Source organism: Struthio camelus, chromosome 4, assembly GCF_040807025.1.
Source record: "Struthio camelus isolate bStrCam1 chromosome 4, bStrCam1.hap1, whole genome shotgun sequence".
In the NCBI taxonomy this organism is placed as follows: domain Eukaryota; kingdom Metazoa; phylum Chordata; class Aves; order Struthioniformes; family Struthionidae; genus Struthio; species Struthio camelus.
Window position 1 is genome coordinate 73,192,885 of NC_090945.1, and position 20,666 is coordinate 73,213,550.

The window sequence follows — 20,666 nt, forward strand, 5'->3', positions numbered from 1 at the left end:
CAATTGCATCTAACTTATTCCCGGACTCATCTTCTTGACCAGCAACCCTAAGATATCATTGGCAGGGTGCCCTTTACACTGCAGGCCATGTAGCCAGAGAAGCCTTCCTGAAAGACACCAGTAAGCCCATTGACAGTTACTGTATACAATTAATATCTACTGTATTTAGAATGAACTAATAGTGACTCAGGAAGCTCTAAATGTGAAAGCTGGGCAGTAGCATATATGTGGAATTATGCGTGCTTTCCGTATTAGTCTTTGATCATCTGCTCTTCCCTACTTTTGGAGACAAGATGCCTGGTAAAATAGGCTTTGGGTGCAGTCCCAGAACAGGTTGCTCTTCTGTTAATGATCCTTCCATAGCACAATGTTACTTTTAAAGATGATCATCTTTGCTGTCATTTAGGTCTCTCCCTTGCTCCTGACAGTTTGACATGCTCTTCCTTCCTGCACCTCATTTACGGTAAGCAGTTACCACAAATAACATCAGTGTGCCCTGTTAAAATTAAAAATGAAGAGTAAATCTTGAAGGCTTGACAGACAATTCTGCAGAATAAATTTAAATGTCTAGGATGAGATAGAACTGTAGTAGTTGACAACTGAAGTTCCTTCTTTCTTATTACTCTGAATCAACTTGATAAACTCAACTGTAAACTAAGAAGGCAAGAGGTATCTGTGTTTTATATCAAATCTTGCCATTTGTTGTGACTATAATGGGAGGTGGGAAAAACAAGCTGAAGCTAAGAGTGACAATAAGCTCTGATTATTCAGGAAATAAATTCTGACAAAGATCTGCCATGCCAAAAATATTGCTCTTTGGTAGCAGTTGGCATGTGTAAAGAACTGTGAGTCATTGACAATGGTTCTCAGAAAAATGTAAACAAAAAGAGAACAGGCAGAATTAGGGTTCTTTATCACAGACTATTGTGATGTGCTGAGATCATAAAACCCCATTCCTGGGGCAGAAGGGCCGAAGAAACACATGCTCCCATCAGGTATCTTTGTGCCTGGTTGTGGTCAGGAGGACCCCACCTGGCAGCAGCTGCCTACCAGATATCTGGTGAAGGTTAGCACAGAGAGCTGGACGCATGCTGCGGGGGGCAGGTATCTGCCTCTGCTGGTCTCCCAGGTGCTTTGCTAGGACCTAGACCGCTATTTAATATGCTGCCACATGAGACCTTTCTCAGAGCTTTGGCTAATTCACAACACTGAAATTGGAGGATTGGAGCATAATGCAGTAAGCTTTTCTTTTTTTTCTTCTTTAGAGGCATAGCCTTCCCCGGGATCTGAGAGCCATATCAAACCTCTTACCTTTCTGCTGAGATAAAGGAAGAATTTTTCTAATACATTGCTCACGATGCTGTGCATTTCAGAAAACAAAGGTCCAAAAGCTCTACCAAAGTAAGATACCCACTCCACATGCTAAGGAACGGGGGGGAAATCGAGGTGAAATGAACACCTGATGCATATGCAGTGGTGTTGCATGAAGCGTTCATGGTAGGCCCTCAGTTCCTATGGTCATGAGTAAGGCTCAAGAACCTCCATGAAACAGAATATTTAAAATCCTGGGATTTGGTTATTTGACTGCGTGTGTCCAAATTAGTTTAGTTTAAATTGCTGTCAGTTGACACTAGCCACATATTTGTTCCTAGCCTGCATCTTTATGGCATTACAGGCCGATGCAAGTTATTTTGTGACTGGATGCGTGTCTGATTACCACAGTTTACATGCTGACTCAATTGCTTATCATCATATGAGAGTAAGGCGTGTTAAGCAGAAGTGACTTTGAGCAGGCTTTGAGAATTTAACAGTTGGACTTTTGCGCTAACCAATGGGAATGAATGCAATTTGAGCTTTTAAATTCCATAGGCAAATTCAAGTACCCCAAGCGGTTCATTTTTCCTGCTGGGTTTTGAAAACAAAAACAGACCAAAGAAATAAATTAAAAGTTCTTGAAATCTGCACAGGAATCTGAAGCTTTCATATATGGTAAAGGTAAAGTCAATTTTAAACAGAATCTAAAAAGAAAATCCTTAAAATATACATGTGAACCGTGATGCGAGTGACAAGCTGGTCATGTTAGGGACTTTCCAGCATGGAATGGACTTGACTTCTTCCCCGCTAACTTCAGACATCAGCCTTCTTTCCTCTGCAGTCAACGGAAAGAAGAGGGTATCTCCAGAGAGTGAATCAGTACATCTACAGCCAGGAGTTTCCTCTGGAATTCCTCTTACTTCCTCTACTTACTGCACAGGTTTCCTAGAGAAACTATTCCCCTAACCTAAAGTACATAGGGTGCCTAAGTGCAGAGATCTCTCATAAGTTTTCCAAGATCTCTCAAGATTTGGTGTATGGGTTAAAAAAAAAAAAAAAGTGATCTCAGACATGCTCATGGTGCTTGGGGAATCATCTAAATCACACTACTATCTTACATCCCTTCCAGAAGAGTTGACTGTAGGAGGATTTTTGTGGGAGAAAAAAACCTGAAACTTTAAATTGAAACTGAAAACAACTTTCTGTTCTCAGCACAGTGAGACAGTAAGCCTGTTTTGTTCTGCACTGCGTTTTTCATGTTAGTGTTCAGAATCTGCGCCTGGAAAGTTTGCGAAACAGCTAGCGTGCAGTTGAGAAGGTAAGCCTGAAATGCATTAGTAAAGATTAAACAATATGAACAGTATTTTACTTCAACTTGTTTAATTTATTGTGACATTTCAGAAATGTTCACAATTTAAAGACAGGATATGTCCTACTAAGAGGAGTGGCTGACTTCTCTGAAAATGTTAGCAGGCATCTATGTGTAATTGAAAGTACTATGCTTTACCACTGCAGTTTTAAATTACCTAAGCTATTGTCAGAAAACAGAAGGAGCTGCTTGTGTGAAACCTTTCAAGCCAGATCTGGCTGGTTTTATTCACCAAGGGTAGTGTCAGAGTGGAAGAGATTCTGTGGGAAACTAGCTGACAAGTATCTGAGTATTTCTATCATAAAAACAAAAGCAAACGAATCATTCATAGCAGACAGAGGTTTTGTTCTACAGCAAAGTCAGGCAGTGAGAAGGGCATAACTGGACATCTGTCAAATTCCAGTGAGGCAATGAACTACAGAAGTTGTACATAGGCAAGGTAAGCCTGGCCTGCTTTTTCTAGGTCACATACAAAGAAAAATGAGAGTCTTCATATAGCTCATAAGAGAACCTGGTTCATGCCTAGCTAAATAAAAAAAAGGAAGTAGTATTTTAAGTCTCTCACATCATACAGGATGCTCATACATACAGATACACATACATAGTCATTGCAGCGTCTAAGGTGGTATACGGCAAAGACTTGCACCTATTCCTGACGTCAAAATGTGTTCATTTATCTTTCATTTAGTGATGCTTTTCATGTGCTGAAGGTTAAATCTTTGTATGATTGAAGCTTAACTGAGAATGCTGCATCTTTGATGGTTCTTTGCTTCATAAACCCCAAAAAACAGTTTTAAAAAATTGTCTCTAAAACAGAACAGTGTTGAAGTTCAAAATAGGGAGAGTTGGAAGGTCATTTGTTTTAATCCGTCCCATATTTGACTGCTGAACTTTGGATTGCACCCAAGTATGAACCTAAACCTGAAACCTGATTTCTCATTAGCTCCAGTCAAACTTTAGAGCCAAATACTCTGAAACTTTGGGTTATTCAGCTGTTTGAAATCCTTGTTTAGTAATTTCTATCTATATTTAGAAATGTTGGCAACTTTTTTTAATCTTCCACTAGATGAAGTGAGTGTTGTGAATATCAGGTAGCAAGATTGTGAGAAAGAGGAAAGGGAAACAGAAAATGCTCCATTGGACAAATATCTGCTCAAATTCTTTTCTTCAGTGCTCCTTTTTCTTGTATATAGCTCCAGTTTAGAGACCTGATCAGTTAGCTGGCATAATAGGAAGATCCAAACTTTGCAAGCTGGCGACTGGGCTCTGGACTTGCTTCTGAAATTTGGTGCATGTTTTCAGTCTACATTTCCCTTTGAGCTTTTCCTTTCACCCTCTTTCCCAAGAACCCATCTTGCTTTGAGATTTCCATTTCCTGTGTGGGTCACGGGGCCTCGTTTGCATGAGAAGTTGTTTCCCTGAGTTCTTGGTATATGCTGTCTGTTGCTTGCTTCAATTGGATGTGTTTACGACGAGCAGGGACAAGAGAGACCAGCTAGCACTATACAAATAATTGCTACTGCTGTAATGCCACGTGCATATGAAGTGATATAAATTAGCAGTGATAATAACATGAAATGATAATGAAGAATTTGGTGAGTATTCATTAAGTACAATGAATATAGCCAGTCACAACACATCTCCGACATAGCTGAGTGGATTTTAGAGTCTGAGTTCAGCTGGGAATATCAGCAGATCCCAAGTGCCTTCTCTATATGCTATTATTCACTCAAGCAGAATAGGGTTCTCATGTGTAATTGTCACGTACCTATTATAAAGAAGACTATATATAGAACAGGAGATAGTGGAGACTTTTCCTTAATCCTCTCAACAAAATATGTATGGAAAATGAAATCCTTGGGGAAAAAAGGTTGATGAAAATTGAAGCTTACTGAAAATTAACTGAACTTAGTGAAAGCTGCCATGCTCTTTGTGACAGCAGAAAAAATAAAATGAGTTTTGACAATATTGAGTCCAACAGACATAGACTGAGACATGAGCCTGTTTTGCATTCATTTGCAAGTTCTATTTTGTTATTGGCCTAACAGTATTTAAGAAAAAACAGACTTTATCATGACACTGTGCCCTCATGCCTGCGAGTACATAAGCAACTGATCCAGAAGAGTAATTAATTTTCTCTTGAAAAATAAATGATCAGAAAGTACTTTTAGATGGATGACTCCAAAAAATTGATCACTATTATTCTATGGGCATAAAAAAGTTGTCAGAGTAGTAACGATAGTTAACAGTGTGACCACTTGCTAGCTGTCTGCTTTCAATCATTCATAGTGCAACAGACCTTCTGCTTATTTGTCTGAAACTTTCCAGATTCCAAACAAACGTTTGTGAGGGGTACAGCAAATGTCACTTATTACCTCAAAAATGCTGTAGAGTGATTTTCTGCCTTGGGCATCCCTATCAGATCTCTTCAAAATGGCTAGCAGGTAGTTTTGCCAGGTACCCTCTCAAACTGGAAACCATGCTTCTTGGTCATCAGCACTCACTAATGCAAATATTTCATGAAATGGATTATCCGGTTCCATTCATGCACTCCTCTTTCTCCATATGATATAAAACCAAGTTCCTGATCAACTGCAAAGCTGGAATTGATACTCCCACTAAGCTCCTGCAGAGCAGTTTATGGGGTGAATACATGACGGTCAAAGCAGGAGGGTGGATGTGTCAGAGCTCTGCCTCTGTTGCTTTTAGTGGGATGCAGGAAACAGAACCTGTTTGGCCAATGCCAAACAAGATCCCTGCAACATGGAACCATCATGCAGTGACTCCTTCTGCACCCTCTGCTGCATTGATCTTTCATGGTGTGAGATCATCTGGCCCTTGTCTACAAGATTAAGTTTTAGAGAAGCAGCTTTGTTCCTGGGTTAGAGAGCAAAGCTGAGACATGAAGCTACTGGGCTCTTCTGACTCTACCTGTCCCTGTGTTCTTTGGGAAACCTGTGTTGTGCTTACCAAGCTGCAATAGCAAGATCATAGCTAGTAAGTCGAGGAAAGTAATTATTCCCCTCTAGCTGATGCTGTGAGTCCAACCTGGAGCAGTGTGTCCAGTTTGAGGTCTTCCACTACCAGAGATCAACAAATGGAGGGGAGTCCAGCAGGGAACCTCTAAGATGGTTAGGTGTCTGGAGCACATGATGTTCAAGGGGCAGTTGAGGGTTTCTTTAGCTTGGAGAAGAGCAAGAAAGGGTGAGTAGTCTAATTGTAGTCTTCCACTCCCAAAGAGGGTGGCATAAGGCTGGCAATATATACAGACAGAGAAAAACTCCTTGAGATACAGTGAAAGGAAAAGAGACAACCGTGGCATGGTGCAGCAGGGGAAATCCCAATTAGATTTAAGCAAGAAATCCCCCCAAAACTCAATGATTGGCTAGAACAGATAGCTTGGAGAGGCTGTGGAATTTATGTCCTAGGAGATTTTCAAAACCTTTCCGAGGCCCCGGGCAACCTTATCAAACTTTGAAATTAGCCCTGCTTTGAGCAAGAGGTTGCACTTGGTGACCTCCAGAGAGCCCTTTCAGCTTAAATTATTCTATGATTTTGTGTTAACAGTCAGTGGACAGTATTCAATAATAATGTAAAAAATATATCACTTGATTGTGGTCCGTATAAAACCCGGGCTCTAAGTTCTTCACCTATGATCTAGAGGAACTGCAAACTGTAGTCTAAATAGTAAAAACTATTTCTAAATCAGGAGATGACTACCAATATTTTGGTCACATGGTTTCTCTACCATACTGTAAAAAATACCAGGATTAAAGATAAGCAAAATATCCACAGCTATTACCATTACCCACATCTCAAATGATCCTCATGCTTAGCTAGCACATCCAAAATCAGAGGCAGAAAGAAAGATACTATCTTTAGAGAGAGCAAGGTATGAATGATTAGAGTCAGATGAACGAGTGAAAGAGAAGAAGCTCTGGAGTGAATCATCTCAGGTGATCGGGACTCACAAAGATCTCCAACACTCAATACAGCATTTATCAATAACCTGTAGTTTATGTGTGTAAAAATGCAGTAATGAGGATAATTTCATTAAGCAAAGACATAGTGTATAGTAAAAGAGTAAACAGTGCTTATTTGCTTTCCATTTTGCTCTTCTATCTTTCTATCTTACTATTCTTTGCTGCCTGCTTACCGCCTGGGATGAGCAGAGCCAAATGCTGTGGCTGTGCAGAAGGGAATGAGAAGCAGTTGTTTTTCATGTCAGAGAGGGTTTCTGGCTTCTTCTCATCTTCCTGGAAGAGGAAAAACTCACTTCTTCCATGTGTAGATGAATACTAAAATGCTTCTAATTGACAGCCCCTGCCTGGTTTGGAGCTAATATGAATTGGTATTAGTTATATGAATATATACTATGCTAATGAGTTTGCAGCATGTTTCTTACTACCTTTGCTGCAACAGAAATTCTCAGAGTATTTTAAAGCTTCAATTCAGGCTATTCTTATAAGCGGTTTCTATGTGTGGCTATTTTGTGCAAGCCTTAAGGGTTCTGCAGAAACCGAAAAGCAGAGCCCGGGTCTTGTCTCAGAACAGTCATGACGTTTACTGTGCATCTTTATTAGCCAAATACGTGTGCAGCATTGGTTTCTGTTGTTCGGGAAGGTAGCAAGATGACTCCTTTATATTAGGCGTTGTTTAGAACTAGCCATAATGTAAAAACAGAGTAGGTCAGTAGCAACTTTGCTGGTGAAAATTGCTGTTTCATCAATAGGAAAGCTAAGCAGAATCAGCTGTGGTGAGTTTTCTCACAGAAAGCAGGTCATTGTTCAAAAGGTTGCCACTCAATAAAGGTCTTAGAGCCTTTGGTTTCATTTTACCTTCCAAAAAGGATTCCCAGAATTTGGAATCCACAGCTTACTGGCATAGTTTCCTAAGAAATTACCGTAGCATTGGTAGTCTGGTACTTCTGGAAATTTTGCAGTACAATAAAGATGCTGCAAGATCTGGCAATCCTTGGAAACATTAGCAGGAGATTCCTAGCTCAGAGACCTGGAAGCCATGAAAACCCTGATTTGGGGTAAGGGCTCTGGCATTGGCACTCCTACAGGAAATTTAAAATCTACTTTTGAACAATCGGTATGAAAGGAGAAACTAGTCAGTCCAGATATAGCCCCATGACTTCTCTGAAAGAGACCAGTTTGACCAGTTAACGTGGGTTACACCATTAACTGCCTGCCCCCTCTTGGATGAGCTGAATGGGATTATGCGAGTTAAAGAGAAGCTTTTTCTGCTGAGATGTGTCTGTGTTTGGAAGGTTCCCCAAGGCATTGCTAATTCAGGCCAGTTTTGAGTAGCTCTGCAGCAGTACTGAGCAGGGCTCACAGAAGGGACTCATAAAGCACTGAGACATAAGGCTAGTCCTTCCTAAACCCTTTGGGTTCCTTATTTTAACTGCAAAAAGTTAGGAACCAATGTACTGCTACAGTTCCCTGCTTTGCACTGCTCTGGTGACACTGAATATCTGTAAAGTGAACTTCAGTCTCTGGTGTGCTCTATCTACTTTTCCAGTGGGGCTTTGCCTTGCTAAAAAAAAGCCTACCTCCTCCCTGTAGTACTACCAGGGGAAAACTAGGAAAAGATCTTGCTTTAAATTTCTAATTAGGAGCTACCAAGATTTAATCATTTCTCATACTCACTACAGAGCAGAGCTGCGATTAGTTGCATGTCTTGAACACTGCATTTCTTGCCTTAACTGATTACCTCAAATTTATAAAGTTTGGTTTGGGTTTAATAACAAAGTCTTTATAATGTGTTTTTACTCTTTAATTAAAGTTATACATAAAATATCCATCACAATGTCCTTTTCTGCAGGTAGTACGTATGAAACAAGAATGCTGGATAGCAGGTGCCTAATCTGACACCATTGGAACGAAAAATAACCCTAGTTAACAAAGATGTTGGAATATAAAGGGGAAAAATGATCTTAATAATTCCTCTGTAACTGTTTATATAAAGAGACAGAGAGACAAATAATAAATATAAATATGATATAAATACAAAAATATAGATATTATAAAAGAGAGATATAAATATGAAAACAAACATAACTCATTCAGAAAGTGCTTTGTTTTGATTTGTTTCCATGGAGGAGTTTGTTCAGTCGTAATTTATCTTCCAGCCTGAAAATAATCAAAAATCCAATTTGTTGCTGCTAGAGGCATTATTATTTTATCTTAATTTGAAGAAAGCTGATTCTAATGTATTAAAACTTCTCTTTAAGCAAGAGAAAGCGGAGACTAGTACTATAATTAGAATTGTTTCCCTATGAATGCTTCATGACACTACTTTTCTGAAGAAAAAAAAAATCTGAATCCAAAGAAAATAATTAACTATAAGCCATTCATGCTCTCATTTTTGTGAGGATTAAAACTGTGGCTTTACAGTAACTTAGTAATATGGTATTCAATATTAGTCACAAGGCCATAATTCATTCGGTAAGGTATTTTTCAGCTACCTGGTTAACATAAAAATCCAAAACAACCTCTGATTTTACTTCAGAATCCATCAACCCTTTTGTATGTCATTTGCCTTTGAGGAGATAAGAAGCTTACAAAAGTAAAATTACAGTGCTTACTCGAAAAGCTGATCTCCGCTTGGCTGATTTGCCATGAGCCCCTCCTCACCCTCTGCAACCTGCAGCAATATTTTCAAAGATTCATTTTTCAGGGGGCCAATACTGCACTTTCTGTCAATTTCAAATTTTAGACCAATAAATCAAACCACTTATTTCTTGAAATATTGAAAAGAGAGAAGCTAAAAGAGAACACTTTGTTTCTTGTGTAAAGAAAGAATATTGGATTTGTATGATGGAGAGAGACAGAGAACCAAACTGGTGGTGATAGTGACAAACGAAACCCACCGGAGTTGGTGCACCGAGTTCTGTTGTTCCTCTGTGCAGCGCAGGAATAACAGCGGTCAGTCCCCAGCTTTGCAGCAGGACCCAGGGGGACTCCTGCTCAGTAGTTTAAAAATTGGTAGCTGCAGGAGCTACTCAGTGGAGTGGCCACCAGAGGCCTTCCGCTACCTGGCATGTCCCAGCCCTCCTCTAGGTGGCAGGCGTAGGGGCTTCAGTGGAACAATCTCATTTACCCTGCAGAAAATCTCTTGTCTGCAGCACCTTTTATCTCATCATGATCTGAACCTGGTAGTCAGAGAAATGCCATCTATGCAGGATTGAGCCTACTGGATCAACAATGCATGGACAATGCCATGCATACGATTAGTTCGATGCTGTGTGTGAGGTGCGATATAATTCAGCAGGGGCGAAAATGTCCGTTCTGTATATTGAACATATCCACCCACAGTACCTGTTCTTCTTAAATGGGCATATACAGCTCGTGCTCAGCTAAACCTCTATAAATACACAACACGTGCGATAGGATCAGCAGAGTTACTACAGATTTGCATCAACATAATTGACAAAGAAAAATTTGTCTCCAGGTGAGAGAGGAGAAAGTTGAAGAGAGTATACAAAGCTCTGCAAGAGATCATTCTAGCTTTAATGTCTAAATAAAGTTGGCCTGTTCTCCATTTACAGATTGTGACAGATGCAGAAAGACTGGTGAATGCAAACATTAGGCATACTTTTGTATCTCTGCAGGCTTCATTTGTTCTTTTTTGTCTGTTTGGATTCCAATTATGTTGTTCCAGAGGTAGAGTCTCTGCTAGAAGCCTTGTAGCTGTGTTTGTAAGGATTGCACTTAGGTTAGTATGTTTGTCTGATGTTGTAGCAGGAGGCCAGTCATTCACTAACAGGTCTGACAGGTCCCAGGACAAAACCTACCTCTCGCCCTCCCAACCTGGATTCCTGGAGAGGCTAAAAAAGTCCCACAAAGTCCCGGAGCTGTGAAGGGATGGAGTTTGACTGAGTGCTGGGGGAAACTGTTATGCATCGCCGTACTGCTCTTTACTCATCCCTGAGCATCTGCTCTCTGGTGACTCTCACGTTACACAAATCTCTAGTCTGACCCAGGGTGGTTGTTCTTATGTTCTCACAGTATGTGAGCAGCAATAGCATGCAACCCTCTGCACCTGACTCTATAGACGTGCCCTAAGACTATTCACATATTGGTATTTTCTGACATAATGCAATGGGACGGAGTACCAGCTCTTTCCGTTTTAACGTTTTGTTCTCTCTTTTAAATTGTTAACCATTCACAGACACACCGAAAGGTTGCTTGGGAAATAATAAAGTGCCACCATTCCCCCTGCTCACACTGCACAGGAAATCAGAATGCGTCAGCAGTGTCTCATGTTTGGAATGAAAATCTGTTTCCAGCCTGGGTGGGGCCAAGGTTTCATATTTATTTTTGGATGGTTCTGATGGCTCTTTTATCTGGACTGAACACTTATGAATATGCTTTGAAACACATTCATCATTTCTTCAGGAACAAGAGTAGTTGTTGAATCTAAAACCAAGTTCACGGCAGTCACTCTTTACCCTGCCTTCACCCTTTCCCTCATAATGGCTGAATCATTAAAGAAATGACTCAAGACATTTTTCTTCTCGAGACCAGAGTTGCGTCAAAACCATTTCTACTGACATGTGATCGCATGATTCTAGACACTGTGAGAGCTCTTTAGTCCCAGACTAGACACAATATTTCACTTATACATTTGAGCACAGAGTTTTCAATCTGTAACTTTTGATTTCAGATTTTTTTTAATACAGAAAAGAACCAGACAAAATCTATTTTATTCAAGCGGTAACTGAAGGAAGAAATAATATCTCCAGTTACATGTGTTCATAGCCGCAACTTCTCCATTTAAAAATACAGCAGTGTCAAAAAAGAAACAAGTCTTAAACATCAACTACGTATTTAAGCCTCCTTTTGAGAGTGCTCCAGGCTCATCAATGCAGAATATTCAAAGTAATTTGAATATAATTGAAGCCTCTCTTCTTGCATTATGAAATTCTGAGTCTCTGGAGGTGAGTAGAAACTGTGTGCCACCTACTTTACTATTTTGCTTCAGAGTTTTGACTTATTGAGAAGTAAGCTTAATGCAAATAAAATGGCTTTCCCCTCCTGGCATTTGGCAGGCATACAGAAATGCAACAGAAGATCAGAGTACGTAGAGACACTTGCTTCTCAGAACTGTACGCTGAAAGAATAGAAAGCATTTAAATTCAAAACGAACCATCTGTGACAGCCCCTAAGCAGTGCCTCGTTTCAGAAAGTGCAAACCTGGGAATAAAAGTGAAACCGTATGTAGCCACCAATTAAAATTATCTAATATAGACTTTTCTGCCTTTTTTTGGTATAGATTTTCCGAGAACCCGCTCTTTTTCATTTCTTTAGCATATATTTTACAATTCAAAGGACAACTGTATAAAACTGTAGCCAACATCTGTTAGACACCTCATGGGGTAAAAGGTGACAGAAGGGGCATTATCATTGTGAATCACCTCTCTGCAGTTCATGCCCACAACTGATATAAGATAATATAACTTCAAGTTAAAATGAATTCTAAAACTATTTCCCAAACAAGAGTGATTTCATATTAGAAATAAGGTATTCACAACTCTCCATTTGGGATTTTGAAAATACTGTACCTTAGAAAGTCAGCATTCAGAAATGAAAACCAGAGTGTTTCTGTCAGTTTACTCGGATCAGAAGAAAAGAGAGCAATGGCAGCATATCCAAGGTAAGTAGAAACATATGGAAATTTCTGCTTGCCCAAGCACTATATACCCTATACATTGGCTGTCTATACCTTTGGATTTACAGGATTTAAATCAGATCAGAATTTGGCCCTCAGAGTATTCAACTTGCAGTTCTGGGAAAGGATCCAGAAGAATTCAGTCAATAACCATAAAGACTCTATCACTTTATAAGATATAAATCGTACACTGAAAAAATATGTAATGTTGGGCAGTACAATTACAGTTTTTTTTTTTTTTGAATTTGGAGCTACACTGCAAGTTGTAGAGAATATGGAGTAAGAGAACATCATGTACATTTACTGAATTTGGAATATACCCCCAGGACATAAGGTTCGCATCCTGCCACGATACTTTTCATAGGTAGGGGAGCTACAGTTATTTGTGTGTGAAAACTAAGTGTGTTTCACTGGCCTTATTTTTATTGCTGCTATTTAAAAGGCTGTTTTTGCCAATTGAATGAGTATACAGTTATCTAAAAACCCATACACCTAAAAGGTATTTTAACCACTATTTCATCAACATTCAGGTATTAATCTACAATCACAGAAATCAAGATAGCAGTACACCAGCAGTTCAAGCTGTGCTTGCCTTGAATGTGCAAAAAGTCCCACCACAACCAAATAAAGTTTGGCCACAGGCAGGGACCGCAGGCTTCAAGTACTGCATACAGCAGTGGAGGAATCAGTGTGTTACCTCTGAGCGAATTAGGGTCTTACCATGAACAAATCTACCTCTGAGAGACACCCAAGGGCATAGCGGTGGCCATTCCTTTGACCCTGGCACCTCAGCTGTGACTCTTCCTTCTAGGTATTCTTTTCAAGATGAAGAGGACATGTTCATGGTGGTTGATCTCCTGCTTGGAGGAGATTTGCGTTACCACCTGCAGCAGAGCGTCCACTTTAACGAAGGCACTGTTAAGCTGTACATTTGTGAGCTGGCACTTTCCCTGGATTATTTACAGCGATACCACATCATTCACAGGTGAGTGAATTTTATTTGAGGCATGGACTGCTTGCTTTTGGCAGAGCAGAGGAATTTTATTTTGCATCTGATTGATTGATTACATAGTTTTCTTTATTCAAAACCTGTACACCCATTTAAAAACTTTTCATTGTTGCACAAACATATCCAAAGGTAAAATTTGGCTCTGAAAAGCTGTGGGTTTTTTAAAGTATTTGCTCTTCTGTCAGCCTTTCAGTAGCCCCATTTCTATGCATATCCTTCTCATACTATCTTTTATTTTCTTTTTATATCATACTGTCAAGTATGGTTTTTAAACACTAAATACAACAAGTAACAGCTTCCTGGCTGCTTTTAATTTATTTTTAATTCTCCAGTGTCCCAGCCTTCCTGAACATACAAATGGTATAATTCAGTACAACAACTTGATACCGCAATGTCAGGAAAAGGTCACAAAACCAAAGGCTAAGAATGAAGAATAATTTGTTAGCTTCCTGAACTTGCTTGAAGGTCAAAAGGAGGAGAAGAGGTGGGGAAATGAGAGAAATGGACAGAAATAAATTGGACCAGCAATAGGTGGCGTAGTCTTTGTGCGTTTCTTAGAGTACAACAATCTTCTATTTTTACTGCTTTTCAAGAATTTAAAGTAATCAGAGTATGCGTCCAAAAAAAAAAAAAAACTGAAGCATCAGGGTCTATATGTTTTCCTTAAACAATTCTGTATTTAATTGAGGCAGGAGAGTGAATTGCCTTGTGATTTTAGCACAGTAACTGTGGAATAATAAAATGATGGGCTTGATTCTGCTCTATTTTATTATTTTTAGGCTGAATTTCTCCTTTTTAGGCTGTATTTCTCCTTGATTTACAGTGATCTGAATAGGCAAAGAACTAGCTTTGTGAGTCACTAAAGCTGGGTGTAAATTTCAGAGGCCAAAATGAACTAATCTGAGTCACAGATCTGTGAGTGACCAATGTAAATAAATTCCTTAATTTAATTTAATTGAGAGTTGTCATCCTATCTGCCTAGCAGAGCTGCCTCGTGATTTTGCAGTAAAAAGCCAATAAAAAGTATGGTTTGATTCTCCGAAGAAGGAGGGGTTGGTAAGAAATCTGTCCAATCTGAGGTACAGAGGCAGGTGGTTGTCCTGTATTACTGAAACTGCACAGATAAAATTCAAGTAAACACTGTAACATTTGTTTTACTTGCAGTTAATCTCCCACAAATGTTGCAAGCATTTTTCTATCCTTGAAAATTGCCTTTTCTGCGATTTTCTATCCTCAGCATACTCTAATTATCTCAGTACAATTCAGTACAGTATTCTGGGTATGTTTTCCTTTCTCAGTGACTGTTTTAAAAGATGAGCTGAAAATTTCATCTGACCTTTGTTTCTATACCTTAAGGAACGTTCTTGGTGAAAAACAAAGCGATGAGAGTTTTTCTGATCCTCATTCGTAACGATGAGACGTGTTATGCAAACAAGCTGTCAAAACATTCATAAGAGAATCCAATTTCTAATCAAAACTTGCATTTTGTTACTTGTTGCTAAGCCTGCAACTTAAATTAGGTTCCATAGAAAAGTCTGTGAAAGGTGGAGAATGTCTTGTGAGAATGAAAGACCGGATCCAAGCATTTGTGGCTGCAATTTGTCATGACAGTGTCTGCGTTGTCATGGTCCAACTGGAAAACTGAGCAGAACCCAGATGGAAGGAAACTTCTGCTCTTTTCTGTGTTACTTGATCATGAATGCTAACAACTTGATTCTCTCTTTTGCGCTTGTTGTAGTATGAAGTAACACTGCTAAGTTCAGAAATTGTTGTTGATTTGCCCCAAGGTAAGTGTGAAAGTTGCAGGGTCCCAGGAGCAGCTAGACCCAGCAGAAGTTGCTGGCTCCATTTGGTGGCAAATTCTGGGGTTTGGTTTTCATTTGCATTCCACACTGAAAGCTTTCACAAAACCAAAAGGGTGTTAAAATACCTGTTTCTGAGCCTGTAGTGGTGTCACTTGCTGGTTAGTTAGGATTTTTGTTTAGGATGTAAAGGGTCTGGTTCAGGACTGCGCTGTGCTTTAGAAGAGCAGGGCAGACCTGAGATCTGAACATGGCTCTCCCTCCTCACAGCTTACCACCCAAACCACCCAGCTGTAGCATGAGGAGCCTTTTGTCTCTCACCTTCCCATCAATTAGCATAAAAGCCCAAATGATCCAAGCGCCAGTGAGCATGTTGTTTAGTCAGGAAAGTCCCAGTACGTTTCACCTTCTGCCTCATCTCAGCTGTGAACTGAAATGTAATTCTGCTGGGTGGATCTTCAAGTGCCGTAAATCACTGCAGCACAACTGACATTAAAAGTGCAATACTGGTTTAAATTGGCTAAGAAGCTAAGCCAGCAGTGTTGCACAGTGAAGAAACACATAGACATTGCTTTACTGTTGCAAATACACCATCCTTGTCAGAGACGACACCAATGAATTGGTTGCTATTTACACTTCATGGTAGCAGACCTCAGCAATACCTTTGTGCCAAGGTCCTGCCAGTCAGCGTTCACAAGTTCACCTACAAAACTGTATTAGAGCTTTCACTCTTAAATTAGTGCATTGGTAGGGGGAAAAAAAAAAAGGTTAGTGAATCACTGAGCCATTGAGAGACCCCCCCCACCCAATAAATTTTGTCTGTGCTACAAAGAAAGAATAGTTGAATGATTCATCAAACTGGGTGGGTGGATTTTCAAATTGCAGTATTATAAAGAGTTGAATATATGGTGTGTGAGTCAGAAACTTAACTCCTCCTCAGTATTTACAGATGTGTATGAACTGTGTACAGGTTTCTGTCACTATCACATCCAGTGACATGACAGACTTGTTTTTTCAAGATTAACCTGCTGCCCTAGGAATTTGTTATAAAAGGAATTGGCAGTGGTGGGACAAGGAATTGTCAGGCATGTATGAATGAATGTAGAAGTGTCTAGACCAGTGTTAAGCCAGCTGCTGTTGGATTTGCCATACTATCCATCAGCATTTGTGCTGCAAAAAATTTGCTGTTATAGCTAGCTTTGCATTTTTGAATGGGGCAGTCACTGCAGCAATAGATGCACTGTTTCTTCCCTGTTCTTCCCTTACAACTTTAACCGCATATAATGTAAGAAGGACTACTGTTCTAGTGTACTTATGAAAATCATTATTTTTCGTTAATCACATATATATAAATCCATATTTTTCATGCACAGTCCTACAATAGTGATCTTATTTATTAAGGCACAAGAACGAATGCTGCTCTTTGAATCTCACTTGTAGCTCTCCTGCAAATGTTTGCCTTTACATCAGTGTTCAGTTAGAACTATAAATACTGAAAAAAAAAAAGAAACTACCATTGTCAAGCTATGATCTGAAGACTACTCTGGGCAAATTTTTCACTTAACTTACACATTAGCTGTTTTGAGATATCTCTAAATAGTGCATTACATCACAAGCCCCTATCTCCCCACAGTCCTACTATAATAATATTTCATCCTCATTTTTCAAAAGAATAAGTAATTCTTTAAAAGCTGCCTGACCAGTATTTCCTGTAGACTCTTGGATCCAGCATGCACAGAAAGGCTTCTGATAATTCACATGGTCTAATTCATTCCCAAATGTTGGATCAAATCTCACATTCTATATTAGCTGACATCAAATTTCAAGACTGTATGACTAAACATATTCTTCCCAGTTGTATAATGGTTGTATAATGCCAGTGAATAATGTATTTGATAAAAGTTTTCCCATCAAAGGCTGAATAAACTTATTTCAGACATGAGCAATTCAGCCTCCTCCTTTCACAAATGTTGCTGTTCATACATTTTAATAAAACCACCTGCTTCCTCACTAAAGTAGGCTGCACAATTTCATTCAGCTATTTCTTCTAGCCGTAGTGGAGACGTGGCATCTCCCAGGAGTCTTTTGCAGCTTGAGCCGCAACTTGGAGCAGCGCCGGGACTGTGGCCCTGAAGGCGCTTCCGAGCATCACGCTCTGTGCCAACAGAAACGCGTTTTCTCTTTCTAAGGGGGCAAGTGTTAACTGAATTGTCCTTACAACTTTTCATCATCGTTTGGCTTCATCAGAAGCCAGGCTTTGGTCAGAACAAGGCTGGATGTGGCAGGTGTCTGGAAAGGAAATCACAATAACAGCCCAGCATCATTTTAGTGTCCTGCTGTTTATCTGGATGCCCAGGGCTTTTTTTTTGTTTCGATATTTGTTTATTTGTTTAATACAAAACCATTTTATATATGTGCATACATATACATACATACATACATATAAAAATTTTGGTTGAAGCACAGTATATCTAGGATTTGTGGTTAGTGTAATCACCAATCTATTTTACATACCTGCAAGATCTGCTTTTTAATAACTATTCAGCAACAGTGCACAGTAAGTAGCAACTAATGGAAAATGGTGATGAACTGAGTATTATGTTTCGCTCTGCCAACTGATCCATTGCAGAATAAGGGTATCTTGCTGCTACTAGCTAGATGAAATGTACTCTTAGTTGAGCATTGCTACTCTGTGCTATGCTGAAGATTCCTGTTTGTTCCTAACCTTTGAGCCTTTCAAGGCGTCCAGCAGTTTGGTGAAATAAGATAACATGTCTAAATGATTAAATCCTCTCTCTCTCTTTAATGTGGGCCTTATAGTTTTACTCATGATTCCATGCATCAAAAGAACAAGCTCTTATTCAAAATATTCCCTCGTGAAATTGTTCATTTAGCATGTCAGCAGCAAATAACTTTGGGAATTATTTGAAAATACAGCCTCCTCCCTTTATTGATTTTCAGAGATGTCACAGGCAGGACAGTGCCATCCTGAAATCTATCAGGACGTGTTAAAAGGACAGAGTTCCTTATGCATTTCAGCTCACACTCATTTTCTTGCTGGTATGCATGGGCAGATGAGGAGAAAATGTAGAAGAATCTTGAGTAGATGAAATGGCAAAAAGCAGCCAGAGTGCAACTACTATTGATATGTACTCCTAAAGATCATGACAGGTTAAGGGGCCTGTTCACTGAATTTTCTTCATTTGTCTCCCCAGGTCTCTCCTATTTCTTTCTGTTGTGTTCTTTAAAGAAGTGCAAGCTCTCGTTATTTCCAAGGACATATTGCAGGAACTGAGAAATAAGTCGTGTAAGAGAAGCCAATTAGAATATGTATCAAAACCAGATAAAAAAGAAAAGCTTTACAAGCCACAAAGCACAGAAAACCTGCCGAATGCTTATGAACCAGCACTGATCAAAAAGAAAGTGATTTACAAATTCTAGGCACAAAAGGTATTTAAATTTCAGTTGAATCCTTTAAAAAGAATTAGATATCACAAGATATGCATATTTAGAGAACAAGACTTTCAACTTTTGAAGGGAATTCTTTACTTACAAGAACAAATTATTTTTACTTTTGTTTGGCAGAGGTAAAAAGAGAAATTATTTCGTTTATCAGATGTCATACTGCAAGTAAATGAAGTTGCTTTGAAAACACACTGAGACTGCAGTATCCACAGACTAGGTTACTAATGATAGGTTACTATTAGGGAAGGGACATGAGAACCCTCTAAGTCACTCGATGCCCATCAGATGGTCCAATCCTGCCTTTGGCACTGATGTGTTCTTGTATTGTGTGTATAGTGTGCTCACCCTTCTCCACTCAGCAGAAATACCAGGAGAAAGGGCACCAGAAGAAATCCTGCCATGCCCTCACCCCTTTCAGACCTCATCACGGACAGATCCATGTTGCCATCAACATGAGATTGCTTTGTTCCTGGTATTTTGCAAGTGAATAGATGCAGTTGGTGCTCAACCCTGCATGGGAGAACAGGGAAGGGAGGATTTCTTTCATGCTTCTTCACCTCATTATTGCAAAATAGTGACAGTATGCTTGTTGAACTACTTTGTTTAGCCAAGGAAATGTCATCTCACAAGCCCTACATAATGTAAAACTCAGGTGCCCAGTCAAAGTTAGTAATCTGAGAGTTCCTGTAGACTGGAAAGAGATGCACTTCACAAAATGATTGAGGCTGTCATCGCAGGTGTACGTAATAGAAGAGGGAAAATCTGATCTGTAGATCAAGCCTGGCCAACTAGCTTACAATAGATAACAAACTTCCAGTGGCCCAAGAAAACTGAAAATAATCCCATCCCAAATTTTTATGTGATGGATTGTGCTCTAGAGGACAAGTTTCCTTCACTAAAAATTAAAGCAATGATGCCAAAATTTGAAGCTTTATTATTGTAGTAGGTTTTTTTATTGCTTTAAAATTCTCTTTAGAAACAGGCAGCAACTGTATAAATGATCACATACCCAAAAAGGCATAGATCTGGTCCTAGATGAATGTACAACATGCATCTAAGAGGAAAAGGTATGTATTGATGCTAAGTGTCGATCTTACTAGCTCTTCTAAAACTCAATTATAAATAATTCCAAAGAATTTTGTCTGAATTCTGTTTTAATTTTTTACATATTTATTTAACTGTTCTTTCTGAATCTTTTCTCACCACGCTGTCATTTAGCTGCAACCAAAATAATTAACACAACAAGTTGCTTTGGCTAAAATTCTAAAATCACAGTACCATCACTGTGGTCCCCTACATGTCTGACTTGCTCCTACTAGTTGTAGCTCTGCACTCCTTACTAGTGGAGAACATGGCTGTCTTGGAGCAAATTAAACATTTCCGTAGACCGCAGATGGAATGAGCTCCTCACGTGATTCACAGCCAAGGATGAAGGAAAGGTCCTCAGACCAATGCTCAGAATGAGTAGAAGAGATCAAACTAGGAGAATTCTCTCATGATTTTCAGGGCAACTCAAGGCTGCCTACCTTTTGCATCCTTCCTTATAATTCTTAAGCATCCTGTGAACCTGAAACTCTTGGAAGGAGCAGAACCAATACTAGTAATTAGTGCTGAGAGATGGGTATGAACAGGATCAAAAAGCTTTTATACCAGCAGAAATCAGTCCTACTGAACTGATCCCATGCTCCTTTTATTCTGAAGTAGTTTCATTTCCAAGTGTGTAGAGAAACTGAGGCCCAACCAAATTCAGCGTCTGTCATGCCATGAGGCACAATTTGGTTTGAAAACAGGCAACAAAAGGCTACTACTTTTCCATAAAGCTTGCTGCTGCAGTAACTGTGATAGTCACACCACAAGCCAGAGAACTGGAGATAACAGCAAGTATCTGGCATGATACCTCAGCTCAGTACACTCTTTTTTATGGACTATGCTCAAAGGGAACCTGTAACGTTCATTTGGATATACATCAAATGGTATTATACCATTAGTGAATTGTATCAATGGTGAATTATAGACCACTTCACTG

The 20,666-nt window shown here is 39.4% G+C and overlaps 1 protein-coding gene across 3 annotated transcripts in view; it reads left to right on the forward strand.

Moving 5' to 3' along the window:
* The window catches only part of STK32B (serine/threonine kinase 32B), a 173,618-nt gene that overhangs the window by 81,154 nt on the left and 71,798 nt on the right, over window positions 1-20,666 (forward strand). For all 3 annotated transcript variants that reach the window (XM_068943393.1, XM_068943396.1, XM_009686241.2), the window contains exon 4: window positions 13,176-13,349. In XM_068943393.1, the coding sequence (XP_068799494.1) occupies window positions 13,176-13,349 (174 nt within the window). The remainder of the gene's footprint in view (window positions 1-13,175; window positions 13,350-20,666) is intronic.